The sequence below is a fragment of the Psammomys obesus genome, unplaced genomic scaffold (assembly GCF_907164565.1).
Source record: "Psammomys obesus unplaced genomic scaffold, mPsaObe1.curated_primary_1811, whole genome shotgun sequence".
Lineage (NCBI taxonomy): Eukaryota > Metazoa > Chordata > Mammalia > Rodentia > Muridae > Psammomys > Psammomys obesus.
The window spans coordinates 8,524,841-8,549,971 of record NW_026585504.1 but is presented as its reverse complement, the minus strand read 5'-3'; the positions used below and the strand labels follow the sequence as shown (position 1 = coordinate 8,549,971).

The window sequence follows — 25,131 nt, the reverse complement described above, 5'->3', positions numbered from 1 at the left end:
ATTTGGGTATTGCTAAAGGGTTTGTCCAAAATTTTTATGCGATTCTGCCTTGCGCGGCAAGCCTGGGGCAAACAGATATGTCTCAAGAGCCCCAAATTTTGTTACTCTCAGGAGGGTGGTGGTATCTCCTCTGTGCCTCAACCCTCTAAATCCAGTTCCCAAACTCCACTACAGCCACCTTGGAGTTAAGAATGGTGATGGTCCAAGCTCACCAGTTGACAAGCCGGCATGTTATTCCCAAGGTATCTGACTGCTGTTATGGCTTCTGGTTCACAACTTACTGATTCCAATTTGACTGAGAAGTACCACCTCCACTGAAGACTGTTTTCCAGTGTGGAGGATGCGGGAACTACTTAAAAGTATAGGAAAGTAGAAGGAAAAGAAATGGGGCGTACGTGATGTCATGGGGGGGGGGCTGCTGCACTACAAGGCTTGGGGCACGAACAGGTAGTAGAGAACAAGATTAGCATGGCATAGGGCACCAACATGAGAGGGACGTCCAGAGGTGACACATAAAGGACAGCGTGTCTGGATGCTCTACGTAAGCAATGAGAACAAAGGGCTGATGACATGGCTCAGTGGTTAAGACTATCAACTGCTCTTGCAGAGGACCCAGGTCCGGTTTCCAGCATCTACATGGCAGCTCCTAACTGCCTTATAACTCCAGTTCCAGGGGATCCCACACCATTCTCTGGCCTGTGCAGGAACCAGGCATGCATATGGCACACAGATGCATGCAGGCAAAACATTCATACGCATAAAATTAAAAAAAAAAACAAACAAAAAACAGTGCCCACACCGGGTCGTTCACAAGCCCAGCGGCAGAGCCCGGTCCAGTCACAACTCAGTTTAACCTGCATTTTCTGTTTAAGACAAAATGTACCTCAAGAAACCTACCCCAACTAATGATGATCACTAAAACTCTTCCACTACCCTGGGGCTGAAGATGGCTTAACTAGGAAAATGCCTGCTGCACATGCATGAAGATCTGGCTTCAAACACCAAATATCCACGTACATACTTACGATGGGACAGGGCGGTCTGTAATACTAGTGCTGAGGATAAGGGTTTGGGGTTTGGAAATAGGCGTATCTCTGAAGCTCAGAGGCGAGCCATCCCAGCCAAATATACATTCCCAGCTTCAGTGAGGGACCCTGTCTGAAAAAGGAGGGCTGGGGAGATGGGGCCATGGTTAAAGGGCCTGCTGCAATGTGACTAGTTTGGATTCCCAGAACCCATAGCAGAAGTGCCAGTCCCTATGACAAACCTTGAGTCTACAGCTACATATGTAATCACATGTGCACTCATACACATGTGAACATACATAAGATACACACACTAGACATGCATGAGGAAAAAGACGTGGAGAGCAGTCTAGGAAGGCACCTGAAGCTGACCTCTGGTCCCCGAACAATTGCTCACCACCCCACCACCACCCACAGGCAAATAAGAACCCAACCCGACCCTGTGTCAAAGATCCTCAACTAAGTCTCAGACAGGGATGTTGACTAAAGACAGCCAACTAAAGCCTAGACAGGTTGGAGCCCTAAGAACCAGAATTTTAGCCCTTGTTGGATTCATATAAGAACAGAAGGACATAAGGCTAAGTAATCCCAGGAAAAGGGGCAGTAAGGTTTTTTTGAAGAATGAACTTAATTTTCTTGTATTAAATGGAGCTGAGACACAAAACTGATTTTCTTAATGAGAACAATGTGTCAGAAATGCATCTTAGAAACACCCAACCAGGAACTTGGTCACTTGATATTACTGGAATTTATCACTACTCAAAGGTTTCTCTTTCTCATGTATATTCCATTACACTATATATATACTCTGCATTTGTAGTAAACTTTCATTCTTCAAAGTGCAAATAACTTACATTTATAATGTTTACATTAGTCATTTGACACAGCTCCTAGCTTTTCTGAATATGTCTAGAAAAATGACCCACACTGGTCCCTTGATCAAGTATCCAGGCTGTACCAAGGATGTGAACGAATGCACGAGAAAGTCTCTGTTTTCAGAATCCAGATCTTACTGTAGCAAAATAATCCTTCCCTTTGTGAGGAGGGAAAGGATTCAAAGATGTTTACATTTTTTTTATTTTAAAAATAGATTCATAAAGTGCCAAGAAATTATTTTCTTCCAGTGCTTCATATCCATCTTCGACAAGCTGTTGAAAAACAGAAAGAAAAATCAGCAACACACAATCTTTAACTTCAAATAACTGTACTGTGATGTTAAACCATGAACTATAGAGAGAGAAGAAAACCAAAGCGCTGATGAATAGCTATGATGACACGCAAGGCTCCTGCCATCCACATAAAAAACTACTTCTACTTTATCTACGAGAGACTTCCAACTTATATTTGCAAAATGTCAAAGCCACGGCATTACCATGGACCTATAAAAATGAATTTGGGGGCTGAGACCTGAAATATTTCACAGTTCCTTCTTGTTTTTCTGTCCAGTGTTTTCCATTTCCAAGTTAACTGCATCGCAGGTGGTAAAACATTCCCATTAAATTCCCTCAGAAAACTAAGGTGTGAACACTGGAGAGTCAGTTATTAGGACAACACTGTTTTCTTTCTGAGGTCTAGGAGCAAGCCACGTGCCTGCACGCCTTGCAAAGGCGACCCGGGACTTACGGGCTAGTGGTCGCGCGCTGCTCATCGACATCTGGGCTTGTGAGAACCCTGCGTGCCCGGGCCGCGGCGCGCGCTCAGGCCAGGTCCAGCTTCTTCTGAGTCGTCGCCAGCTTGTCCTGCAGCCTCCGCTTCCTCCAATCCAGGTAACGCCTCCGCAGCCGATTCGCCTGCCAGCCCAGGACCACTCCAGAGGCGAAAGCCACTAGCACGGACACCTGCAGAGTCCTTTCAGACACGTCCGCCATTGCAAACACCCGGCTTCGACGTGAGCTACGGAACCGCGCGAGGGTCAAATACCGAAGCACTCCCTTGGGGCCCGCTCTGAGCATGCGCGAGGAAAGGACGCCGCGTCCTGTGACTCGTAGGTCAGTAGAAATTGACTAGCAGGGGTGAATTCCAGGACAGTCTGGTCTACAACATGAGTCCAGGACAGCCAAGGCAACACAGAAAAAAAAAAAAAAAAAAAAAAAAAAAAAAAGAAACCTGAACATCTATTGCTCCTCTATTCACAATAGCAAGGAAATGGAAGCAGTCTAGATGTCTAGCAACTGATGGATGGGTAAGGAGGATGTGGTACCAAACACAATGGAATTCTATTCAGATGTACATCTTGAAGTTTGTATGAAAGTAGATGAAATCAGAAAGATAAACATTTTCTTTCTTATGCAGACCTAATTTACACTGTTCATATGCATATAAGTGGGTCAACAATGAGTGTAGGCTATGAAATTAAAAAGACCTTAAGGAAAAACGATGTTGAGGATGTAGGAAGGAGCAAGGACAGATGAGACATGAAAGCAGAAAGTAAGCTATATGGGAGGGAATGAAAGAGAGTGCAAAGTAGGTCAGAAAGATGGGGGGGAAATCAAAACAAATTTTGCCTGAAAATGCCACGACACTTACATAAATTTGAAGTCTTTATGGCCTACTTTGGACTTAAATAGGTCAGTGCTTAGAAAAGTGATTTTTAAAAAACATTTAAATTTGAATCATTCTCATGAAGACTTGTACAGCAAGAACAATGGATCAGCCTGCTTCACATAGGTCTCCTTATTTTATTTTGTTAAAATATAACAACTAAGCCACATGAGTGTATCTTATAGGCTTTATTTTTTACATACATAAATAATAAGTATAAAAAAGCAGGATTTAAGATGAGAGTTTAAATTTACAAAGTATTTTTTGTAGAAGGTCCATATTCATATTTTATTTTCTCAAACGCTTATATTCTGAAAGCAGCACAATTAGCCTATTACGCAGGGTCCTAATTTTGTTGGAATACTGATGTTCAAGTAATTTCTTCAGCTTTTGCCTCAACAAATCCAAAGATGGAAGATGCTGACAATCCGGTATATTCAACATGATGTGAAAGAATTCCTCCCACATATCCAAATGAGGAAGCCTGGAGAGACAAAATATCACAATGAATAAAATAAAACCTTCAAATACATAGCAACCTGTTCCTGCATCTACCTTCCAGAGGTGTGGACGCGTTGAAGGAACAACTCTCATCTATCTGTATCTCAACAAATCAAGACTCCATCACAACTGGAGGTAGACGCAGGCAGATCTCTTTAAGGCCAGCCTGGTCTACAAAGCCATGTCCAGGACAGGCAGGATTATTACACGGAGAAACCCTGTCTCGAACATATCCCTCCTACCCCCAAACCATTACAAACAGGAGAAATTAAAAATCCAACCAAATATCTAAATTTACCTTCTTTTAAAAACATAATTTAAAATAGCCTTTTAGCAACAGTTCTTCAGTAGAAAAATTATCACTTAAAGAAAATCTATCTTCCTTTGGCTCCCTTTATATAACACACTGCTAGACTCTGATAATATTGTTATTTGGTTCTGATAAGCCCAACTGCATACATGTGTGGCAAGACTGGACAGATAGACAGGCTGCACTATTCAGAATAGAGCTCACACTTAAGGGTCCTGGCCACCTAAAAGTGATCAAAGTTAATTGGGAACAAACAAACAAACAAATAAACAACAACCAAAAACAAAACCCAAAACTCCAAAACATGAGGAAAAGGCCCTGGAGAGAAAGCAGAATATACTAAAATATCACTCTGGATGGAAACTGAGAAGGAAGCTTTGGGCTTTTCTGTTACTGGCAATAGATGGAAGCCTTCTGAACCCTCTGGTCCTTTGCTAATAAAGAAGAGAAACAACAAAGTGAATAAAGTACTTGCTGAATTTGATGGTTCTATACAGAATAAAAACCTCTGTTGTAAGTTTTCTTTTGGGTTCTGTACCTACTGTACATGATGGTTATCAATTTTGTGCAAGCTCTTTGCTGTTTTGGAAGTGGGTGGGAAGAATGAAGGAAATCTAAGTTTAAATTTTTCTAAGAAGGAATAAACATGTAAGATTCCATTAGGCTAAACACACGAATAATTTCGTTTTTATATCTCAGAAGTTAGTATGATATATAGAAACATGCACACATAAATAAGCAGCCTCAATTCAACTTCACCAGTGGTATATTTACAGTGTTACTCTAGGAACAATGCTGACATGATCCCCTCCAGACCAATCGTTAACCTTCAAGTATTTTCTAAAACTAAAGTCACATAGGACTGGAGGTTAAAATCCTGTCTTGTAATAGAAGTTACCACATTCTTCTAATTTACAAAACAGCTTTACCCATATTATTTCCTTTGCTTATAAGATCTGAGAAACCAGGATCATCAGAATTCTCATTTACATAAACAAGAAAACAAACAAACAAAAAACCCCACACCACAAGGCTCACCAATATTGACTTCACTTACAATGAAGAAAAATAATCAAGAACAGAATGCTAACCACATGCCAGGAGCTCTCAATGGTTTGATGAGGCACACTGAATGCTAGATATCAGTGCCTAATGTCAGAATTGCGCTGTCACTATACTGCGCAGGCTCATTTTCTGGCTAAATAAAATCTATCATTTTACTGTTATTGTTTTTTTCACTGTAGCATCAATGTCAATAACCTACCTTCTAAAAAGACCTTCAGGTTTCCAGACTCCTCCTTCATTTTTTACTTTCATGTAAGTGCCAAACAGCATACAGTATATTGATGCAGCAACTCCATAGTAATCAACCTATAAAGAAAACAGATAGATGCATCATAAACAGTAACATACCTGTGAATGCATTAAAATATGTCTCTAACTTAGAAACTAAGCAATCACAAGGTTTACAGAATTGTGTAAGACAATGATTTGGTTCACTCAATGCCTGTCCAAGCTCTCAGTGAGGCTTCTATGAACACAAAACACAAAACATTTGCCTCTGACAAACCCTTTGGGAAGCTCTATCTTAAATAAATGTCCTCCTCAAGTCTGCTGTTATATCACTTGCTGCAAATACAATATCTCTCAACTTGGCAGTTCTTCGAATCCTATCCACTGGGACTCTGGTGATCATAACTGCACACCAATGCCTCTTTGTGATGTGTTCATAATAGAAAAGAACATTCTAAAATGGTCCAAATCTGTAGATAGCAAACTATCTACACTTCATGCCCAGATCAGCATTCATCTACCTGAAGTCTTACTGGTAGTAACTGTCGAGAAGCAAGACCCTCACGTGTACTCTCTTTATTATGGGGTTCTAGAAGTCAGCTTTTATCTGGAAACTTGGCAATGTTTGTTTCCATTTTATCGCAGGCTCAAAACATAGTTATTCTAATTAGTATTATTATTTTTCTTGCCAGCTAATATTCTACTTTGTTGAAAATTCTGGAACCTTCCCATAGAATGTATTTGCTTTTCTGCTGTTGATAGAATCTGTACTAAGAAAGGAAGATTCTTCAGAAGTAGAATTTCTTCATGCTCTTTTGCCTTACATTCTAATTTTCCTTCAAGACCCAAGAGACCAGTTCAAACCACCTGGAGCTCTAAACTCATTTTGAAATTCTGGTAAGTATAATAAGACAATGGTTTCAAACCTCTCGCTTTCCTTCCATACCTGGTAGTTCCATGGCTTGTTACTGAGCATCTCAGGACACTGAAAACCAGACGTTTCACACTTTCCTGTAAATGCCGTTCCTTTAGGGAAAAGTTTCATATCTATACTCTGACCCAGGTCAATCAGTGCCAAGCCGGTAGCTAAATCTTCATTATCCTGTTCCAAAAATCTACATTAAATACAAACAAGGACCAGGATCTGTGAGTATAAATGACAAAAGGATACCAAACAAAACAATTCACATATATATGCGTGTGTATATGTCTATGTATGTATGTATGTATGTACGTACGTATGTATACGAAAAAAAAAAGTGAAATGTTAGGAAGAACTCCACTAAAGCGTCACACTTACCTGTGACCTAGAATGAAATTATCTGGCTTAATGTCTCCATGAATGATTTCGCAGCTGTGGATTTGTTCAACCATGTAAAGCATTCTGATGGCGAAAGTGAGGACGAGAGCCTGAGGCATCACTTTTTCAGGAGTATTTTTATAGAGGTTAATGGCATTCTAGAAATAAAGCAAATGGTATGTTAAGTTGACTGTGAAAGATTAAAGAAATGAAATTTCAAGTCAAGGGCTTTATGCCTACTCTCTATCCAAACAAAAGTTCCAAATGTGAAAAATAGTGTGAGTAAAAACCAGAAATGCACATAGTTTCATGTTCATGTCATGAAAATTATACACTTACTAGTAATGTGCCATAGCTGTAGAGCTCCCCTACTAATATACTGCCATTCTGAAATAAGTGAGCAGAATAAAACTTGATGAACATGTGATGTACTTCTGGCCTTAGTCTTTCCATCAGCTGAGTCCCAATGTAGAATTCCCAGGAGTTGGCAGGTCTCTGAACCTGAAAATCAAATCAGGCAGGTGATATGCATATCCTCATCCATATTCTGTGAAAAGAACAGTAAGAAAGCAACTCCTCCAGGCAAAGGATGTGGACAAAAAGTGAGGACAAGTTAGGCACTGGCCAGGAGTACAGGGCCTGCAGGATAATCTTAGTGCTAGGACAATTCTGAGTCTCCATAGGATAGTTGTTTTAACTGTTGATAGTGGTATTTAAAGGGGAGTCAGGAGAGGTTAACAACTTCTAAAATTCACATCTACATTATACAATAAATTACTCATATCATTTACCTTCAAAATACATTCCTGTTTACTTTTGGTATCTTTCACATCTCCATGAATAGCTTCATAGACTTGGGCAAAGGCCCCTTCTCCAAGAAGGTGCTTCACATAGACCAGCAAAGAACCTTAGAAGATAAGATTATGTCAAACTGACAAAAGCCATAAGGACTATCAAGGTGGAGAAATTCTGGTGCCTGAACTACTTTAGTAAATTAAAATGGTTTATAATCTGGGGAAGTTTTCCAAGACAGTAAAACCTGCCATGAAAGAGCCTCCTTAACAAACTCTAACAGAGGGGTGAGCACAGCTCTGATGGCTCAGTATACTTAGACACGTGGCCTTGGCCCCCAGCTCTTCCATTACCTGTGGTACCTGCTCTATACAATTGTTGAGGTATCAAGAAGAACATGTAGAAATCTGTAAAACTTTTTTGAAAATGTACATATTTTACAGGAGAATAAAAAAGACAAAGCATAACTATTAATATTTGTAATAGTTTAGAATGGTTAGGTTAATTTTGTATTTTAGAAGTTTTTGATTTAGGGGATTGTGAGCTGTCCAACATGGATGCTGGGACCCAAACTGAGGTCTCCTGAAAGTGCCCTTAACCTGTGCACCATCTCTCTAGTCCAGAGCACATGTATTTTAAACTTTGACATATTATTGCCAATTTAAAGTCCCAAAAGCAATCACAATTCTACTCTCACAGCTTGACAAAGTTTCTCAATACTGTAGATATTAACTCTTTCTTGAAGGTGGAAAGGAAAATCTCAGAGTTACTATCAGTTTCTCACAAACAAAGAATTAAAAATTTTATTAACCTTATAATTCTTACCTAACTGGAATTCTGTCTTGGGCTTGATGGCTGGAAGTTTACACTGCCACTCAAAAGTGTTTGGATAGGAACTCACTGGTTTAGAAAGCCCAGATAGAAGTTTAAGAATCAATTCAGTATCCCATGGGTCCTCAATAGTAAAGTCTTATATAAGAAAACAAAACAAAACAAAACACATAAATTCATTATTAAAATATTTTAACAGAAATTTTGGATAAATAAGTACAGGTATTCATTAAATACCTTTCAAGATTTGATCCGTATAGAACATTGATTCAATAAGAAGGTAAAATCGGTAGTCCTGTCATTACTGCCACTTTAGGCCTACAAATTTATGTGAGTTTCCAGTTGTGACAAAGGGAATCAACTAGGTGATTCCTGACTCATCTGGAGCTACAGGATTTGTGCTTTTAAAAAGTATAGCTGTATACCTTGAACATATATATACTTGGAAATTAGTTGTTTCTATTGTGCTCAGACATAGACTCTTTCATTGTTTCCCTCACTAATATACAAAAATATATTACCTACATACAATTTGCATGAATAGGAATACTATGTATAGAAAAGGGAAACAATTCCTAAAGGGAACACGTCTTCTTCCCAGTTTTGTGTTAATGGTGGTTTGAAAAGGCTACTCTCCAACATGGTTACTACCTACTTAGTATATGGAGACCACAGTTCTGAGGTTTACTAATGGTTTACTACTGTTCTTACAGTAAGCCTCTAAATGTAGGTACTAGTATCACTTTCACCTTAACACATTTAAATTTTTTATGTGTGTGGGTTATTTTGCCTACACATATATATGTGTGAAGGCAGCAGATCCCCTGGAATGGGGCCATAGACAGTTGTGAGACACTGTGTGGGTGCTGGGGATTGAACCTGGGTCCTCTAAAAGAGCAGCCACTGCTTTTAACCCTTGAATCATCTCTCCAACTGACCTCCACTTTAAAGAGTAGCACCATAAACTTGTTTAGGGACCTGAAAATTAAAGCCTCGCCTTAGAATTTAGTCTATCTCCAGAGTCTGTGTTTCTCTTTTATTTATGGTTGTGAGCCTAGCCTTTAATGGCTGAGCCATATCTCCAGCCCAGAGTCTGTGTTTCTCAACCACCATGCAAGACTTTCTGTATAATAAGAGACAGAGGACGTGACCTCTCAATATTCAGTCTTGACTGATTGTTGTGTTACATACAGGGGTGAAGGTAATATTAGATTATATATTTGACACATAGTTAACACTCAACCTTGAACTCTTTTTAAAAAGTTTTTTTTTTCTTGTTTGCTTTTTAAGATTTATTTGCTTTATGTGTATGCCTGGTGACCAAAGAGGGTTTCAGATTCCCTGGGACTGGAATTCTAGATGGTTGTGAGCTACCAGGTAGGTGTTAAAAACCCAACCTGGGTCCTCTGAAAGAACAGTCAGTAGTTCTCTTAACCAGTATGCCATCTCTGCAGGCCCCCAATTCCTTTTTCTAATAGTAGTGACCTTGGTGTCTTTAGGATTAAAATGGATTGACTGACTTCAAATATGTTAGTAGTAAATTATTTTTGTGATAAGTTACAGGTTTGTCTAAATTTATTTTCTATTTAAGTCCCCACTCTGGGGGCTGGAGAAATGGCTCAGTGGTTAAGAGCACCAGTTGCTCTTCCACAGGATCCAGGTTCAATTCCCACCACGCACATGGCAGCTCACAACCATCTCTAACTCCAGTTCCAAGGGATCCGTCACCCTCACACAGGCATACATGCATATAAAATATCAATACACATAAAGTAAATAACTAAATAAACTATTAAGTCCCCATTCTGAGTTCTTTCATGGAAAAGCTTTTCCATTCTATTATTCTCATGGCAAAACTAAGACTGAACATGTGTGCATACTTGGAGCACTGACATTCCCGAGGGAACTCGTCTGCATCCATTCAACTTGGATCCCAGCACTGGTATCTGGTGGTTCCTCCATGGTCACACGGTCAGTGCCTGTGCATTTATAAGCCTCAGGGCCGAACACTGCTTCCTGAGTGAGTACACCACTGGTGGCAGACTGGCTAGGATAATGTAAAGATGTTGAAAGTTTCTCTGGAATTAAACTGCACATGTGAAAAAGAGAAAACAAAAACTTTATGTGATTAGAAGCCTATTGGATTTCATCAAAATAAAATAGCTTCCTTTTATTCTAAGAGTTTCAAAATTATCTTACAGGTTGAGGTGATGAAATAAAGTTCATTAAACAAGTATATATAAATAAAACACACAGCTACTAAGATATAAACATGAACAAAAATAAAATCAAAGCCATTTAATGCCCTAGGTAAACAGGTAAGGTGATCTATTTGGTATTTAATAGGAATTGTGGGAAGGAATGAGTTTACTCCCCAAAGCTACATCTAATAGCACTACTGTAATCAAGACTAAGTATTTTTCATTCTAAAAATGGCTTTTTATAACAATACTACAAACTGAAAATATCAATTTAACATTCTGATACAATTTTCTCACCTGAGACTTACACACACACACCGACACACATAGGAGTTAAAAGGATGTTCATTCATGTTATTTTGTATTTGTGATTTCACCTATGTGCTAAATTTGTAAAATCTAGATTAATACTCATGTAACTTTGCAGTCATTTGCAGGCTTAGAGACCAATGAAAAATTGTGAGTCAACACACATATTCCTGGTTCCGGTCAAATAAGGTGATGTTCTACCTCATTACTTCAGCTCTCACTTGTTTGTGTGTATGTGTGTTGGGGGTGGGTGGGTATGGCATCATGGAATTCCTACGCTTTTTATCAGTAATTCCACAAATTAGAAGCTGTGAGACTTTAAATCAGAAATTTGTCCTCAAGGCCTGACTACCTCATTTACAAGAAGGGTTTAACAGAACTGTCTCTCTCAACTCACTGGAAGGGTTAAGAGGATACAGCAAACAGAGCATAATCACTGCACCTAAGTTACAACAAACATTCAAAGGATGGTAACAACTTTTTCTATCTGTTAGATATACAGCCTAATTCAAAAGTCAATGGAACTTTACTTCTGTACCAGGACCTATTCTACCTTCTCTTAAAAGTCACTGGTTTTTTTTTTTTTGTTTTTTGTTTTTTCAATTAAATGGGTGTGTAAAGCACAAATTAGATGTTTTCTCAGTTTTATAATGGCTGACACGTCAAGGTCTTGGTCTTATAGGATTTACAGTTTGAACCCTGAAATGACTTTTAGAAACTGTTAGCTCAGGGATCTGTTATCCCAGCTGCTTCTCTAACTGCCCTGATATACCAAGTACTTAGGTTCACCACTGTGTTTACACTCAAAATCAGTACCTTCTATCATTGAATACAATCTTAGTAGCTTTAGTAGGTTGGGACAAGGTATACACCAAATCTTAAAGACCAAAGCTATAATGGAGAATGAAAAATACAATACCCAAGCTTTCTGTCTTTTGCGAGGTCCACCATGTTTTCTTTACAAGAATCCAAAGCTTTATGTGTATACTGTGTGGTTACCACATTTTCTGAAATATATATATATAAAAGTCTGTATTACATATACATGTAAATATAAACACCATGTGATATAGTTACAAAGGCTGGAATTTCTTTTCATATTGACTTTTAACTACAATTTCAAAATAGTGTCCCATAGTAAAAAAGTGCTCTGACAGGACAAAAAAATTACTTAAGAGTTCAAAGAATAACAGGTCTACTATAGGCAGGATGACCAGACTTCAGGAAGTCACTGACAAGGAAACAAGATATACCTAGTTTCAGAAGAATCTTATATAAGAACACAGAGGGAAATTAAAAGGCTGCAATCCTTCAAGAGGGATTTATATAGAGATTTGTGCCTTTTTAACAAACTGGTGAGTCAGCATTTAATTGAATGGATTTAGATATTGGCTGCACTTAAATCACTATTCCTTCTAACTTAAAAACAAAACAATTCATCTTTATGGACAGTAGACAGGTAGAATTAAAGATCAAACTTTACCAGTGGTTTAGTACTATGTAATACTACAGCCAAGTGCTATGCTGGATTAACTTTTATCTGTCGGTTGCTTATAAATAAATACTAATACTAGTACTAGAACATTAGCTTCTATTTACAGAAACACAGTGGCAAATACTCTTTTTGACACTTTGAAGAACTCTTCTTCACGGATTAGTGTTTCTCAATTCACAAAACTTCAAAACATTTTTGAGAGGCAAACTTGTGATAACATATAAAAATAGTCCAAGTTTGAATTAACTTCTAAGATTTAGGAAAAAAAAAAACCAACATATTGGATTAGTACTCTAACAAAATATCCTTACTCCTTAGCCAATTTTAAGGTTTTCTTTTTCTTTTGGCTCATAATCCTATTGGAATATGTCCCATCTAGTGAAGTCAAATTCTTCAGCAGTTAATTACTGATTTTAAATTTTTTACTAGTAGGTATGTTTGAGTGAGTGCAAGCCACTGCATATGTATGGAGGTCAGGGGACAACCTGCAGGAGTCAGTTCTCTCATTTTACCATGTGGGTCATCAGGCTTGGCAGCAAGCACTTCTACCTGCTGACCTCACTGACCTTCGCTATTGTTTTGGTAAATAATTATTCTTTTTAAAAAGTCCTGACAGTGATATAAGTTAGCTAGTTTTGTAAACTGACAATTATCCAAATGGCAGCATGTTCCTAAATCTCAGTTTATACCTTTTAGATTGGAAACTAGTGTCTAGTATCTGTGTGCAATGCAGTGGCATTAGATAGAACTTTTACGCATTTAAAAAATTATTATATGTGTAAATGTGTTTTAACTGTATATTATGTGTGTGTATCCCAGGATACAATCCCTGCAAAGGCCAGAAAAGAGTATCATATTGCCTGGAACTGGAATTACAAACTGCTGGGAACTGCCATGTGGGCATTAGGAACAAAATCATAGATGTCTGAACAGCCAGTGTTCTTAACTGCTGAGGTATCTTGACAGCCCACAAATGTTTATCTTTTATATAAAGGTTACATTAGGCATTAGGCTGAAATAAGGACTAAAAGGAGTTTCATTAATGCCTTTCTTGAAGTCAGATAAAAATGTTAACATGTGATTTTTCTCTATATGGCATACTTGTCCGTATGTCTAAAGTAATAAATTTGAACATAGATCTGTCACAGACAAAAACTGGTTATTCATTACCAATTATACTAAGAAATATAAGCTCATTTTTTTCTAATATTTAAGCAATTTAAATCTTTTTTGTAGTAGCCCTTTCTTTGCTATCACAATACAACTTACTCCTACTGGATCTGTCTTTAAGTGAAAATCTAGGTTTTTTCACTTTCTACCTATTTATTAAAATTTAAAAATACAGACTATGCAGAAAGAATGTCAAAAACCAAGAAACAATAGCAATAACAACAAAAAACCATGTACAGACACAAGTAAATTTTAAGCTTCTTTACAATTTCCAAACTTCCTCTTTACAATTTTCAAGAAGAAACTATAATACTAAACAGTACATTTTTGCAGCAGATACTGAAATGGTTGCAAACACACCTTTATCTTCTGGAAGCTGCACTGAATCTGGGGGAAGTTTGTGGAATGGTGTAGAAGAAAGCTGGGCAGCTGACGTGAAGTCTCCTATGCTCTTAGGGCTGGGAGCGAGGGTTTTGTTGTAGCGAACACCGCATACTGTCGAGTCATCTGTAAACTCATCAGTGTGAGGCACTTCCTACAGCACAAGACAAAGGAAAAAAGCAGTGTGCCTCCTTGGTTGATGAAATTTAACACAACCCTGTAGTACAAACTATTCAGAAGAGTGAAGAAGCAGAGGATCACTTGAGCTTAGGTATTAAAAATCACCCTGAACAATACAGCAAGTTCCTATTTCAAAAAACAAAACCCCAAACATTTTAAGATTAAAAAAAAAAGTTAAAAAAAACATAAACCTCTTGTTTTTAGCTTCCTTCAATTTAAGTACATAACTGGACATTTTTAAAATCTTGTACATTAACTCTAAATTTGGAAATAAGACAGTAGGGTTGTTGTTCTTCATTAAATTCCCTTTAATGGTAATCTTGTCCAAAATGTGGTTTATTGTTAAAAACAACACTATTAACTAGAGTCCTTAGATGCTTTTTTTATTTCCTCCCCATCCTTCAACATGGCTGTCATGTCTGCTCAGCAGCTTCTGACTATGGCCATGTGTGCATACTTCCTACCCTTTCTTCCACAGATACTTTTGAATAGAGGTCAGAGTCTGTGACTGGGCCTCCAGTTTAGGCTTTTATAGTATCAGGGACTACCTCATTAAACTCTGGGGATATGTGCAATACATATCCAAATCACTTGGCCAGGTATCTGTAAGCTTCTTCATTGAATTCTTTTCCTCTCCCAATTGTCTTTTCTGATGCAAATTACCAAGTTATCCCTGGCCATACTGAAAGGGATGCAAAGTAAATTCTACCTTCTAGAAGGCTTCATCAAAGAGTCAGTGGAGAAGTACTATATTTATTTATTTGTGAGTACACACATGTACCAAGGCTCACATGTGAAGGTCAGAGGACAATCGTGGGAGTCAAGTCTTCTTCTACCGTGGTGGCAAATGTTTTTACCTGCTGAGACATCTCACTGGCACTCTTAGAGAAATGTCAAAAAAATATAGTAACTGATAATTTTGGTAAGATGCTTGGGAGCTATGCAGACCCCGATTCTTCTCAATGACATTAGTAGTCATCTATGGACCTTTCCTATAGCAGTTACTACCTTAGTGTGCTAATGCTGACCTCCTACATTCCTTGAAATGCTTCTGTAAGGGAGATCTGTCCCTTCTCCCTTATTGTATGAATATTTATTTTATTTCTTGGGTTATAATCTGATATTACTTATTTTCTTTCAAATTGTTCCAGGTTTGACTACTGACTTGGTCAATTTCGTTCCTGTATCCCCTACCCTACTTTACAAAAACATAAACACAAAATAATTGCATCCTTAATTTCTGGCATAGACTACCCTAGGCTCATCTATTTCCTCCGACACAGCTTATAGAACATAATTATAGCTAAGTTTTAGAATCCATGAAAAAAGAAAACTAAAGTTTAGTCAGAATTAAACTTGGTAAATCTGTTCAGTTCTTAAAATGTTGCATATACATTTTCTACACATAACATTTTTATAAATTCTACCATCTCTTCGAGTATTGAAAGAGAAACTAGATGGTTGTAAATGTACCCGTTTCTGCTCAGCACCTATTTTGAAAAGAAAATGTATCTTTTTGTTTGTTTGGTTTTTGGTTTTGGAGACACGGTTTCTCTGTGTAGCCTTGGCTTTCCTGGACTGGCTTTGTGAACACACAGGGATCCACCTGCCTCTGCCTCCAAGAGTGCTGGGATTAAGGTCATGTGCCACCACGCTTATTTCTATTGTTAAAGCATGCAATAGTGACGCTGAATCTAAGCTCCATTGCTTTGGGAAATTGTAAGCATAGAAATGGGGAACACTCTGGGTCATAGTCAAAGCCTAGCTGCAATGGTTGCTAACATACAAGAATGCTGGGAGCCAATGAATAAAAAATCTTATCTGCTGTGGTGTGCTACTGAGGATTCATTTTTATCAATTCAATTTTCTCACTAATATTTCACTGTAGGTCTCAATTCTTATGTCTAAGAAAAAAAATATACTTTGGTGGCACCTCTTAGATAAAAATGGCTCTTGAGAGGCAAGGATCACATAATTGTTTTTATTTTCTCTCCTTATTAGAAAATTCAATTTTGTTGAAAACATTTTTCATGCAACATTGGATTTTCCAGAAGCTGCATATACCTTGTGTAATTTGATGAGCATAAATACTTTGGACAAATGAAGAACAGAGTATAAGACTTATTTCACTGATGAAGCAAACTTACATTTGATCTTGAAGGAAATTTGCTTACAGAGCGTTCTCCAAAGGTCCTGGCTCCTGTGGGCTTATTTTTAGGCTGTGGTAAGCTAAAGAAAGAGTTGTGTAATTAGAAATCATAAAACATACACACTAAATGAGCTGAATGTGCTAGAAAAATTTGTCACTTATCCTACTTAATGAGTTAATGGTTTTATAGAGATTGCTCACTTTTGCAGCAACTATAGCAAAACTGGGTCCAAACTGAATTAACTAAAAATAAGATGTTTTTACTACACTGGATTCCAAGTTTTAAAAGCAAATGAAAACAAGGGCCTTGAGCAGTAAGATGTCTTAGGTATCATGTAACATTTTAAGTCATATTTCTAGTGCCTATTCTGGACATGGATATCCCTTCTGCAAGCTGGTCATAGTGTCCCCATTCCACCACAGCATGGAGGAACCTCAAAAACTAACAATGAAGATTCCTGAAAATACCTGATTCTATGCCCTGCTGTCTCTTTAATGTGTTTTTCTTCTACCTTAAACATTTTCTCTGTAATTACTCAACATAAGCCACTTTCTGTTCTACTCTATTGACCCTGCACTTTTATGGATGTACTGGCAGAATAATCCACATCTAACATAATTTCAAATCCTGAGAATCCATCTATTTTCTGACAACTTCTACTAGATTGAATTTCTTTTTCAGCTGCACTTCTGCTATGGGAGCTGTTGTCTTGTAACTCATGCACAGGACATTTGTTGCTTGGCATAAAGTTAGAGTGCCACGGTGGCAGTGCGATCATCTGCTGAGCAGTTCATCCTATCTCCTTAATACCTCACAACTTTTACCATCTTATGGCATTTTGATGACATGTATTTTCCCCCAGGTTTATTTAAAATTGATGTTTCTTTACCCATAATTTTCTTTGTTTCCATCTTCAAAAATAGAAAAAGCAGATGGTAAAGACATAATCTTATTAACTCCCCAAGCCCCCGAAGATACTGCATTTTCTGTAAGAAAAGAAAAATAGTATCTCATTATTGTCTTGTGAAAAGGCATTATCCTAAACTTCAACTACATATTTATATAAAATAAAGTCCTGAAATCTTTAAAAATTTCTAGGTCCTAAGTAATGACCTAAGTACTTTGCAGCGAGGTGAAATGACTGATTCATGTTACTAGGTATAGCATTTAAGGCCCAATGAAGATCCTGTCACACACAGCAGTGTCCAATGCTCCTACAAAGCACACTCAACAAAGTGTACAAAGCAAAAGTTGTTTTTGCTGTTGTTCATATCCTCTAAGAAAAAATTTAATCTCTGAGTTTTAATTTCCAGTCTTCCCAATTCTAACTAGATTCTACTTATCTTTGCCACAATCTTTGGCTTCCGGCACTGCTGGAATCTAAACTCCACCTAAATATCTTTCCTTGGAGGTGCTTAAGTGTCATTTTGAGACCTTACTTTTCTGACCATTCTTACCCACAATGCTTTTGTCCTTTAGTACTCACAAGGACAAAAAAAAAAAAAAATCCAAACTAACAACAAAAAAAACTTGAAAGTAATATCACACACACCCCAACCTTTTCAATCTGTCATATCTGTAATTTCTTCATTCCCTGCTCTTATATGGCACACTATTCTACGTCTTGATAATGCCTATGGCAACTTCCTGTGATACTGTGTACTTAATAGCTTTTAAATAAAATATTACTTTGAAACTGGGCTTCAAATGCATCTTCATTTTGATCTAGAGATGGCCATTCATCTTTATCATCAGAAATGTCAGGAAGTGTTGGAGCCTGAAACATATTCATGATGAAACCTTAAAAAACAGGAAAAGTACATGTCAACAGGTTACAAATCAGTTTTTATTAATTTACTGGAGGCACTGTGCAAACAAACAAAATACTTTACCTAATGCTTCTTTGGTGTGCACAGTTGGTGATGGCTGTACTTTTGATGGTGTTGCTTGAACCATTCCTAATGATGTGTTTGGAGTTGTGTGAAAAGAATTAATGCTGGCAACTTTATTTGTTTCACATACTAGCAAAGGAATGGGACAAAATGTACTATCAGTATACCAATCACAACACATTGGAAGGTACATGATTTCAGTAATTACAATTGAAGGTTTACCAGTGTCAATAATTATCCACATTTTCATTATCATTGATTAGGTTTTCATATGTCTATCTTTGTAATAACACCATGAAGTAAGGTCAAGAATTATAGAAAAAGAAATAAAGGTCACATCAAGTAAACAGTTTTGTCATGAAAAGCATCCTTAGTTCACAATATACCAAGTACTACCTTCTTATGGTCATATTGTAAATCTTTACCTCTGTAAAGATTATGCTGTAAATCTTAAGGATGCTTTCCATTTTACCCAGCAGTTTGCTCAGACTTTATTTCTCTCCCTCTCTCTCCTCCCACTGCTCATTGGAAGCACTGTCATCTTTGGTGCTTGGAACATAACATGAATGTTGCTGCTTGAAAGATCTACACTTGTTCATCCCGCTTGAAACAAGTTCACAAAGTTTGCTGAATGGGTAGTTTCCATCTCTCTTTTTCTTTCTTTTTCCTTCCTTCCTCCTTCCCTCTCTCTCCCCCTTCCTTCCCCTCCTATCTTTCTTAAATTTATTCACTTTGTATCTATGCTGTAGTTGCCTCCCTCATGTCCTCCCAGTCCGACCCTCTTCTCCCTCCCTCTTCTCCCTGTACCCCTCCCCTAGTCCACTGATAGGGGAAGTCCTCCTCCTCTTCCATCTGACCCTAACTTATCAGGTCTCATCAGGACTGGCTGCATTTTCTTCCTCTGTGGTCTGGTAAGGCTGCACTCCCAGGGGGAGGTGATCAAAGATCTGGCCACTGAGTTCATGTCGGAGACAGCCCCGTTCCCCTTACTAGGGAACCCACCTGGAGACTGAGCTGCCATGGGCTACATCTGAGCAGGGATCTAGGTCCTCTGCATGCACAGTCCTTGGTTGGAGTACTGGTTTCTGCAGGACCCCTCCTTCTCCCTTTTTTTACTCTATCAGTCCTTCCTACCTACTTTGTTTGAAAACTCTCTCCTCCCTAATTCTAACACCTCTTTTTCTATGGGAATTCTAACCTTTTCTTCATGACTACTTTTTTAACTGGTCTGTATCTAGTGAGCATGAACTCTTGGGGCAACAAGTCTCTATTTCAAACAGCCTTGTTCCTACTGTTAGTGGAAAAGATGGCAGTCACATAAGAAGAAGGAAGTGAATGACCAAACATTATATCAATGGAAAGAAATAATCTTCTATGTAAATTGCCTCCACTGTGGTACCAAAGAGAATACAAACAAAACTTTGGAGCACCTTTCCCACCTAACAGATTAACTATGACTTTCAGATGAATACATGAGAAACTTAATAGAAAAATGCCAAAGGATTCTAAACTAGGAAGATGTGATTAGTTAAGTGAATTTCTATTTTTGTCTAACACAGAATGTTTTATAAAATCATTCTCAATCTCTTAAGTGGAAAGCCTTCCAACATCACAGTCACAATACAGACACTGAGCAACCTAAAAGAGTCTACCCAAACAAGTTGGGTGAAGTTATTATAATGAAATATTACCTTCTTTTGTTTCTGGTCCACTCTGTGGCATGAATTCATGAATACTCTGACTCACACATCTGCAAGAGAAAACTCTTGAGACACACTGAAGAATAAAAGCACTTTACATATTAGAATTTTTAACTAACTCTCAAGAAACAAAAAATTGCCAACAATGTTAACTGTTAGGTTGATGAAAAAATTGTTTAGGGCCATGGTGTAAGTAAATAAAATATTTTTTACCTTTAAGAGTAATATTTTCAAATATAGATAACCATTGAATGTTTTTGTGTGCACTGTGTTAGCATATAAGCAGCACACTTCTGGGTTGCCTAGTAACCTATGATGCTATCATATGTCTGTCCCTCACCAGGTGTGTGGTAGGCAAGGTTCAGCTGCACATGTACAGCTTTAAAGGACCAACCCGCCACTTTGTCTCTCTTTCCTCTCTCACTCTCTCCACCTTTATTTCTTTCCTGGGGGCCCCACCATGTCTCTCTTTTTCCTTTTCCTCTCTATCTCTCCACCCCACCCAATCTGTTGTGTGTGTGGCATCATTTTTTAAAAAAATACTAACACATTGGATCTATATTTTAGCACAATAACAACCATCTCTCCATGTGGCAGGGCACAATAATGGCTTCCCAAATTCAAATACATTTCATTTATGGTACCTAAGTCCTACTTTTAGAAAGCGTGTGTTAATGGAACTAGTACCTTTCTTGTGATAAACCCGAAACCACGAGTGATGTCCAGTATTTAAAATAATACCAAAGAGGGTGGGTGGAGGGGAAAGGTAGCAAATTACTACATAACAGTTTGCTTTTATACACTCTGGGGCAGTCAACCTCATTTGTCTAATACTGCTAGAATTCTCTTTAAAGAAACCTTATTAAAATGTTAAACAAAGAGGTCCAGCTTGGTGGTGCATTCCTTAAATCCCAGTACTTGGGAGGCAGAGGCAACTAGATCTCTGAGTAAGAGGACAGCCTGGTCTACAAAGTGAGTTCCAGGACAGCCAAGGCTACACAGAGAAATCCTGCCTTGAAAAACCAAACAAACAAAGAAGTGTAAATCACTTGTAGTTTTACAAATTCCTATCAAATCACAAATTTATGAGATGAATAACCAAAGACAAAAATGTATAAAAAGAAAAAATTTGATATATTTTTGAAGCCTAGAAAAATCCTTCAAAATTGGGGACTACTGTAGAGAAAGATCTTGGCACAAAGAATCATCAACCCTGATCAGAACATGAAAATACATGCCACAGCTTTCTGTACAATAATAACTACAGTTATGCAGTCAAAGACAAAGCAAAGGTACTTTCAGTTTGCAGTTTACAGCTATATAATCTGAAGGTACAGAAAGAATGCTAAAGATTTATAATTCAATTAAAGAAATAATGAAAAAGGAACACTGAATTAAATCTGAAAGATTTGGGGCCAATATTTCTATTTTCAATATATTCACAATTCTTTTTAAAACAAGAACCTTTCATCTTTTAAACAACATTATGTACTGTAGATCATGGAAAGAAATTATACATGCCATTCACACGACTACCACCTCCAGAACATTAGGCTTACCTGGAGTCTGTCACTGACTGGCCATTTATAGGAATAGGGAGAGTTGGCTGGCTGGCAGCTGGGAACATCAAACCACTGTTAACAGCATTTACCATAAGAGGAACAGAAGATACTTCCTGTGGTTTCTCTCCTGAGTTCTCTGAGGTCTGCTGATTGATGGATGGAAGACTTGGAACCTTCATTTCTGGTTGGGAGCATTCATTTGGTCCCATACATACTAGATTAACCTTTCATGCAAGACAAAAAGATACAAACAAGAACAAAACTAGGAAGTCTTGAATATTTTAACCAGTCATTAATTAGAGCTTTTCAAAGAATAGTAACAACTGTAAAAAAGACTAACCTCTTTGATGGCTTTCTGTAGCTTCTTAAACATGGACAGCAAAAGCTCATATTTAAAATTTTTTTTAAAAATATGTGCAATTGCATACATGTGTAAATCAGCAGACAACTTTTAGGAGCTGGTTCCCTCTTGCTTTGTTTGGCCAAGGTCTCAATTTTCTACACCACACATTCCAGCCCAGCTGGCTCACAAGCTTCCAGGCAATTTCCTTGTTTCTACCTCTCATCTCACTGTATGAGGGTTGGGATTACAGATGTGTGCCAACATATCTGGCTTTTTTACATGGATTTCTGGGATCAAACTCAGGGTAATCAGGCTTTCACAGGAAATATCTTTACTGGATGAGATATCTCTCGAACCTAGCATCTTATACTTTTCACCACTGAAAAACCAATTGGCTTCTGTAAGATCCAATAGTTAAGAAGTAGCTCAGTGGGACATAGTGGCTAATGGAAGTCCAGACATAGGAGATTGCACTGAGGCTAAAGTTAGTCTGGCTACCTAGCAAGTTCCAGGCCAGCCTAGGCCACAGTGTAAAACCTTGACTAATAAAATAAAAAATAAAAAAAAAAAACCCAGAAGAGTTAGGAACAATACATATGAGATTAAAGTGGAAAGAAGACTGCTAGGAGCAAAAGAATACATGGTAAGAGGGCCAAAGAAAGGGAAAGGAGAATCAACAAATGTTATGACAATGTTATGTGAAACCTATGTTAAACTATAAAAAAAAAAAAGACAAAAATGAATCACAAAACAAAGGATCCTATTTCTCTTCACTTAATTTTGGGAAAAGACTAAAATTAATGTTACCAAATACTTCTCATAGTGCTCTACTCAAGTACTCTTAGGCATGGTCCACAATAGAAAAGATAACAAACTCTAAAGAATTTGCTTTTCTAGTTACATACAAACATAATGAAAGACAGAAAGGCTAAGTCCTTATCTTTTTTATTTCAAGACAGGGTTTTTCTGTGGAGCCTTGGCTATCCTCGACTTGCTTTGTAGACAAGGCTGGTCTCAAACTCACAGAGATCTGCCAGGCCCTGCCTCCCCCAGTGCTGGGATTACAGGCATATAACAATGTGTCTGGCTAATCTGTTATCTTATGGGGGCATTCTTACAAATTTTAAGACTGCTAACTTAAGCTGCATGTGGTAGCATATGTCTTTATACAGAGTCAGAAGCAGAGGCATCTCTGTCGACTCAAGATCCATTAGGTTCACACAGCATGTTCTAGGTCATCCAGGGCTACATATTAAGAACCTGTCTCAAAACCAAAACAAAAAAAGCCAATACTATCCCCAAACCCAGTAACCTAAATGACCTATACTATCCCCTCACCTACAAATTAGTAAAGAGAAAGAACAGTCATGGCACAGATCAAGTACCCCATTAGGAAGTACCACCAATCTCAGGGTCTCTTGTACTTTGGAAATCTGCGCAGAATTGCTTGAGCTAGTTTTTACCTAGTTTCTATGTTTTTGTTTTGTTTTGCTCATTCCAAAATTTAAACATCTTGGTGTATCAAATTATTAATTCAGTATGATTTCTGGCTAAATTAGAATGACGATAAAAACAGCAGAGAGCAACAGCTAGTAGCACTGGGGATAAGCTACGGCAATGAAGAATATGGACATACGTTAGGCCTGTTGTGAGAAGCAGGCAGGTCCTTGTAAGACAATTCCACCACTTGATGTAATTGCTTATGAAGTTCATCCATTTTCTGTTTTAACAGTTGCTCTTCAAAAGCACTGGCTTCTTTTCTTTTCATATAATGTCTGTCTTCACTCACTTTAAGAAACATTAAAAAAACATGGTTTATTCTTAAAATTTCTCCAGAGTTTTGCATGCAAAATGAGTAAAAGGTTACAATTTAGGATGGATAGTTTTAAAATCAAAGTTTTTCATAATTATTAGATTTTAGAACTGAAACATGTTAGCTTTTAATTGTAATCTTCACCTATCCTCACCATAGTTACTATTAAATACAGGTCATATATTACAAAAAAATATTATATGATCAATAATATTTACCAGTGACAATCTAATACTAAAAACTTCTCATAATCATACTATGCTACAAATCAATTGAAAATTTTTTTCCATTTGTTTTTATTTTTAATAATAATAATAATAAAGGGCTTAATTCCCAAGGTATGCCATGTGAAGGTCAGGGGACAACTTGCAGAAGCTGACTCTCCTACCATGTGGGTCTTAGAATTCAGGCAGTCATACTTGGTGGTTTTTTTTTTTTTTTTTTTTTTTAATTTTCTGTGTTTATGTGTATGTATATATGTACATGTGTGTGATGGTGCCTATAAAAGCTAGGGGTGTTAGATCCCCCAGAGATGGGTGTTACAGGCTGTTGTGAGTCACCTGACATGGGTGTTGGGTAGGCATTGAACTCAGGTCCTTGGCAAAAGCACTACTAGCTCTTAACTGCTGAGCCACACTTCCAGCTCCACCTCTGTAGGAAATAGAGTACTAAGGGCCAGTGTTTCAAGCACTCATATCAGACAGCTCACAATCACCTCTTCTGGCCTGCTAGGGCACTGCACTCACATGCAAACACCGACACTCACACATCACTTTAAATAAATAAAACCTTTTAAACACGGTAATGAACATTAGGCTCATATAGTAGACTAAGTCCAAATAAATGGCATAAAACCCTGAGTAGAACAAAGGTTCATTTTTATTTCTCTAAGTATATGCTGTTATAGTAAAGCAATGTGCAAATACACATTTCCTTGTGAGGAACAAAGAGTATTCATTCCGTCAACATAAATAACTTGGCGTGCTAATCAGAACTCTAGCTGCATGTTTTCTTTAAAGTAGATGCGAACTTGGAAAATTTCCTCTGAACCTCAGTTTTCAATTAAATCCTTTCACAGAACAAACAAATGCCCTACAAATTAAGGACTACTGCATACAGAGGTTCAAATTCACATAGAAAATACTGAAACATTATTCACGAATGCAAAGGCAACACCAGTAAGGACATTTACTGTGATATTGTTTTAATCAGCAGCTGTGCAATGGAGCCTGTGGACAAATGCTGCTGCTAGGCTAGTGTCTAACAAAGACCTCGAAACTTCTGATAGAAGGAGCTCAAGACATTCAATTATGTGATTACTATTTTAAATGATATAAAACAA

At 37.7% G+C, this 25,131-nt stretch overlaps 2 protein-coding genes across 2 annotated transcripts in view; both read right to left on the bottom strand.

Annotated features, from left to right (window-relative positions):
* Positions 1-2,084: 2,084 nt before the first annotated feature.
* On the bottom strand, positions 2,085-2,936 carry Mtln (mitoregulin). Its single transcript, XM_055603564.1, has 2 exons — positions 2,649-2,936; positions 2,085-2,173 (listed from the first exon to the last, which is right to left on the bottom strand). The coding sequence occupies exon 1, from the start codon at positions 2,891-2,893 to the stop codon at positions 2,723-2,725; it is 171 nt and encodes a 56-aa protein (XP_055459539.1). The 5' UTR covers positions 2,894-2,936; the 3' UTR covers positions 2,085-2,173; positions 2,649-2,722.
* An 860-nt stretch (positions 2,937-3,796) lies between these two features.
* The window catches only part of Bub1 (BUB1 mitotic checkpoint serine/threonine kinase), a 29,884-nt gene continuing 8,549 nt past the window's right edge, over positions 3,797-25,131 (bottom strand). The window contains exons 8-24 of the mRNA XM_055603557.1: positions 23,613-23,764; positions 21,631-21,857; positions 20,063-20,121; positions 18,372-18,500; positions 18,169-18,279; positions 17,369-17,465; positions 16,477-16,558; positions 14,129-14,303; positions 12,023-12,110; positions 10,474-10,682; positions 8,588-8,731; positions 7,762-7,877; positions 7,310-7,471; positions 6,971-7,128; positions 6,617-6,785; positions 5,642-5,748; positions 3,797-4,050 (exon numbers count right to left, since the gene is read on the bottom strand). Coding sequence (XP_055459532.1) covers positions 3,855-4,050; positions 5,642-5,748; positions 6,617-6,785; positions 6,971-7,128; positions 7,310-7,471; positions 7,762-7,877; positions 8,588-8,731; positions 10,474-10,682; positions 12,023-12,110; positions 14,129-14,303; positions 16,477-16,558; positions 17,369-17,465; positions 18,169-18,279; positions 18,372-18,500; positions 20,063-20,121; positions 21,631-21,857; positions 23,613-23,764 — 2,381 coding nt within the window. The 3' untranslated portion in view covers positions 3,797-3,854. The remainder of the gene's footprint in view (positions 4,051-5,641; positions 5,749-6,616; positions 6,786-6,970; positions 7,129-7,309; positions 7,472-7,761; positions 7,878-8,587; positions 8,732-10,473; positions 10,683-12,022; positions 12,111-14,128; positions 14,304-16,476; positions 16,559-17,368; positions 17,466-18,168; positions 18,280-18,371; positions 18,501-20,062; positions 20,122-21,630; positions 21,858-23,612; positions 23,765-25,131) is intronic.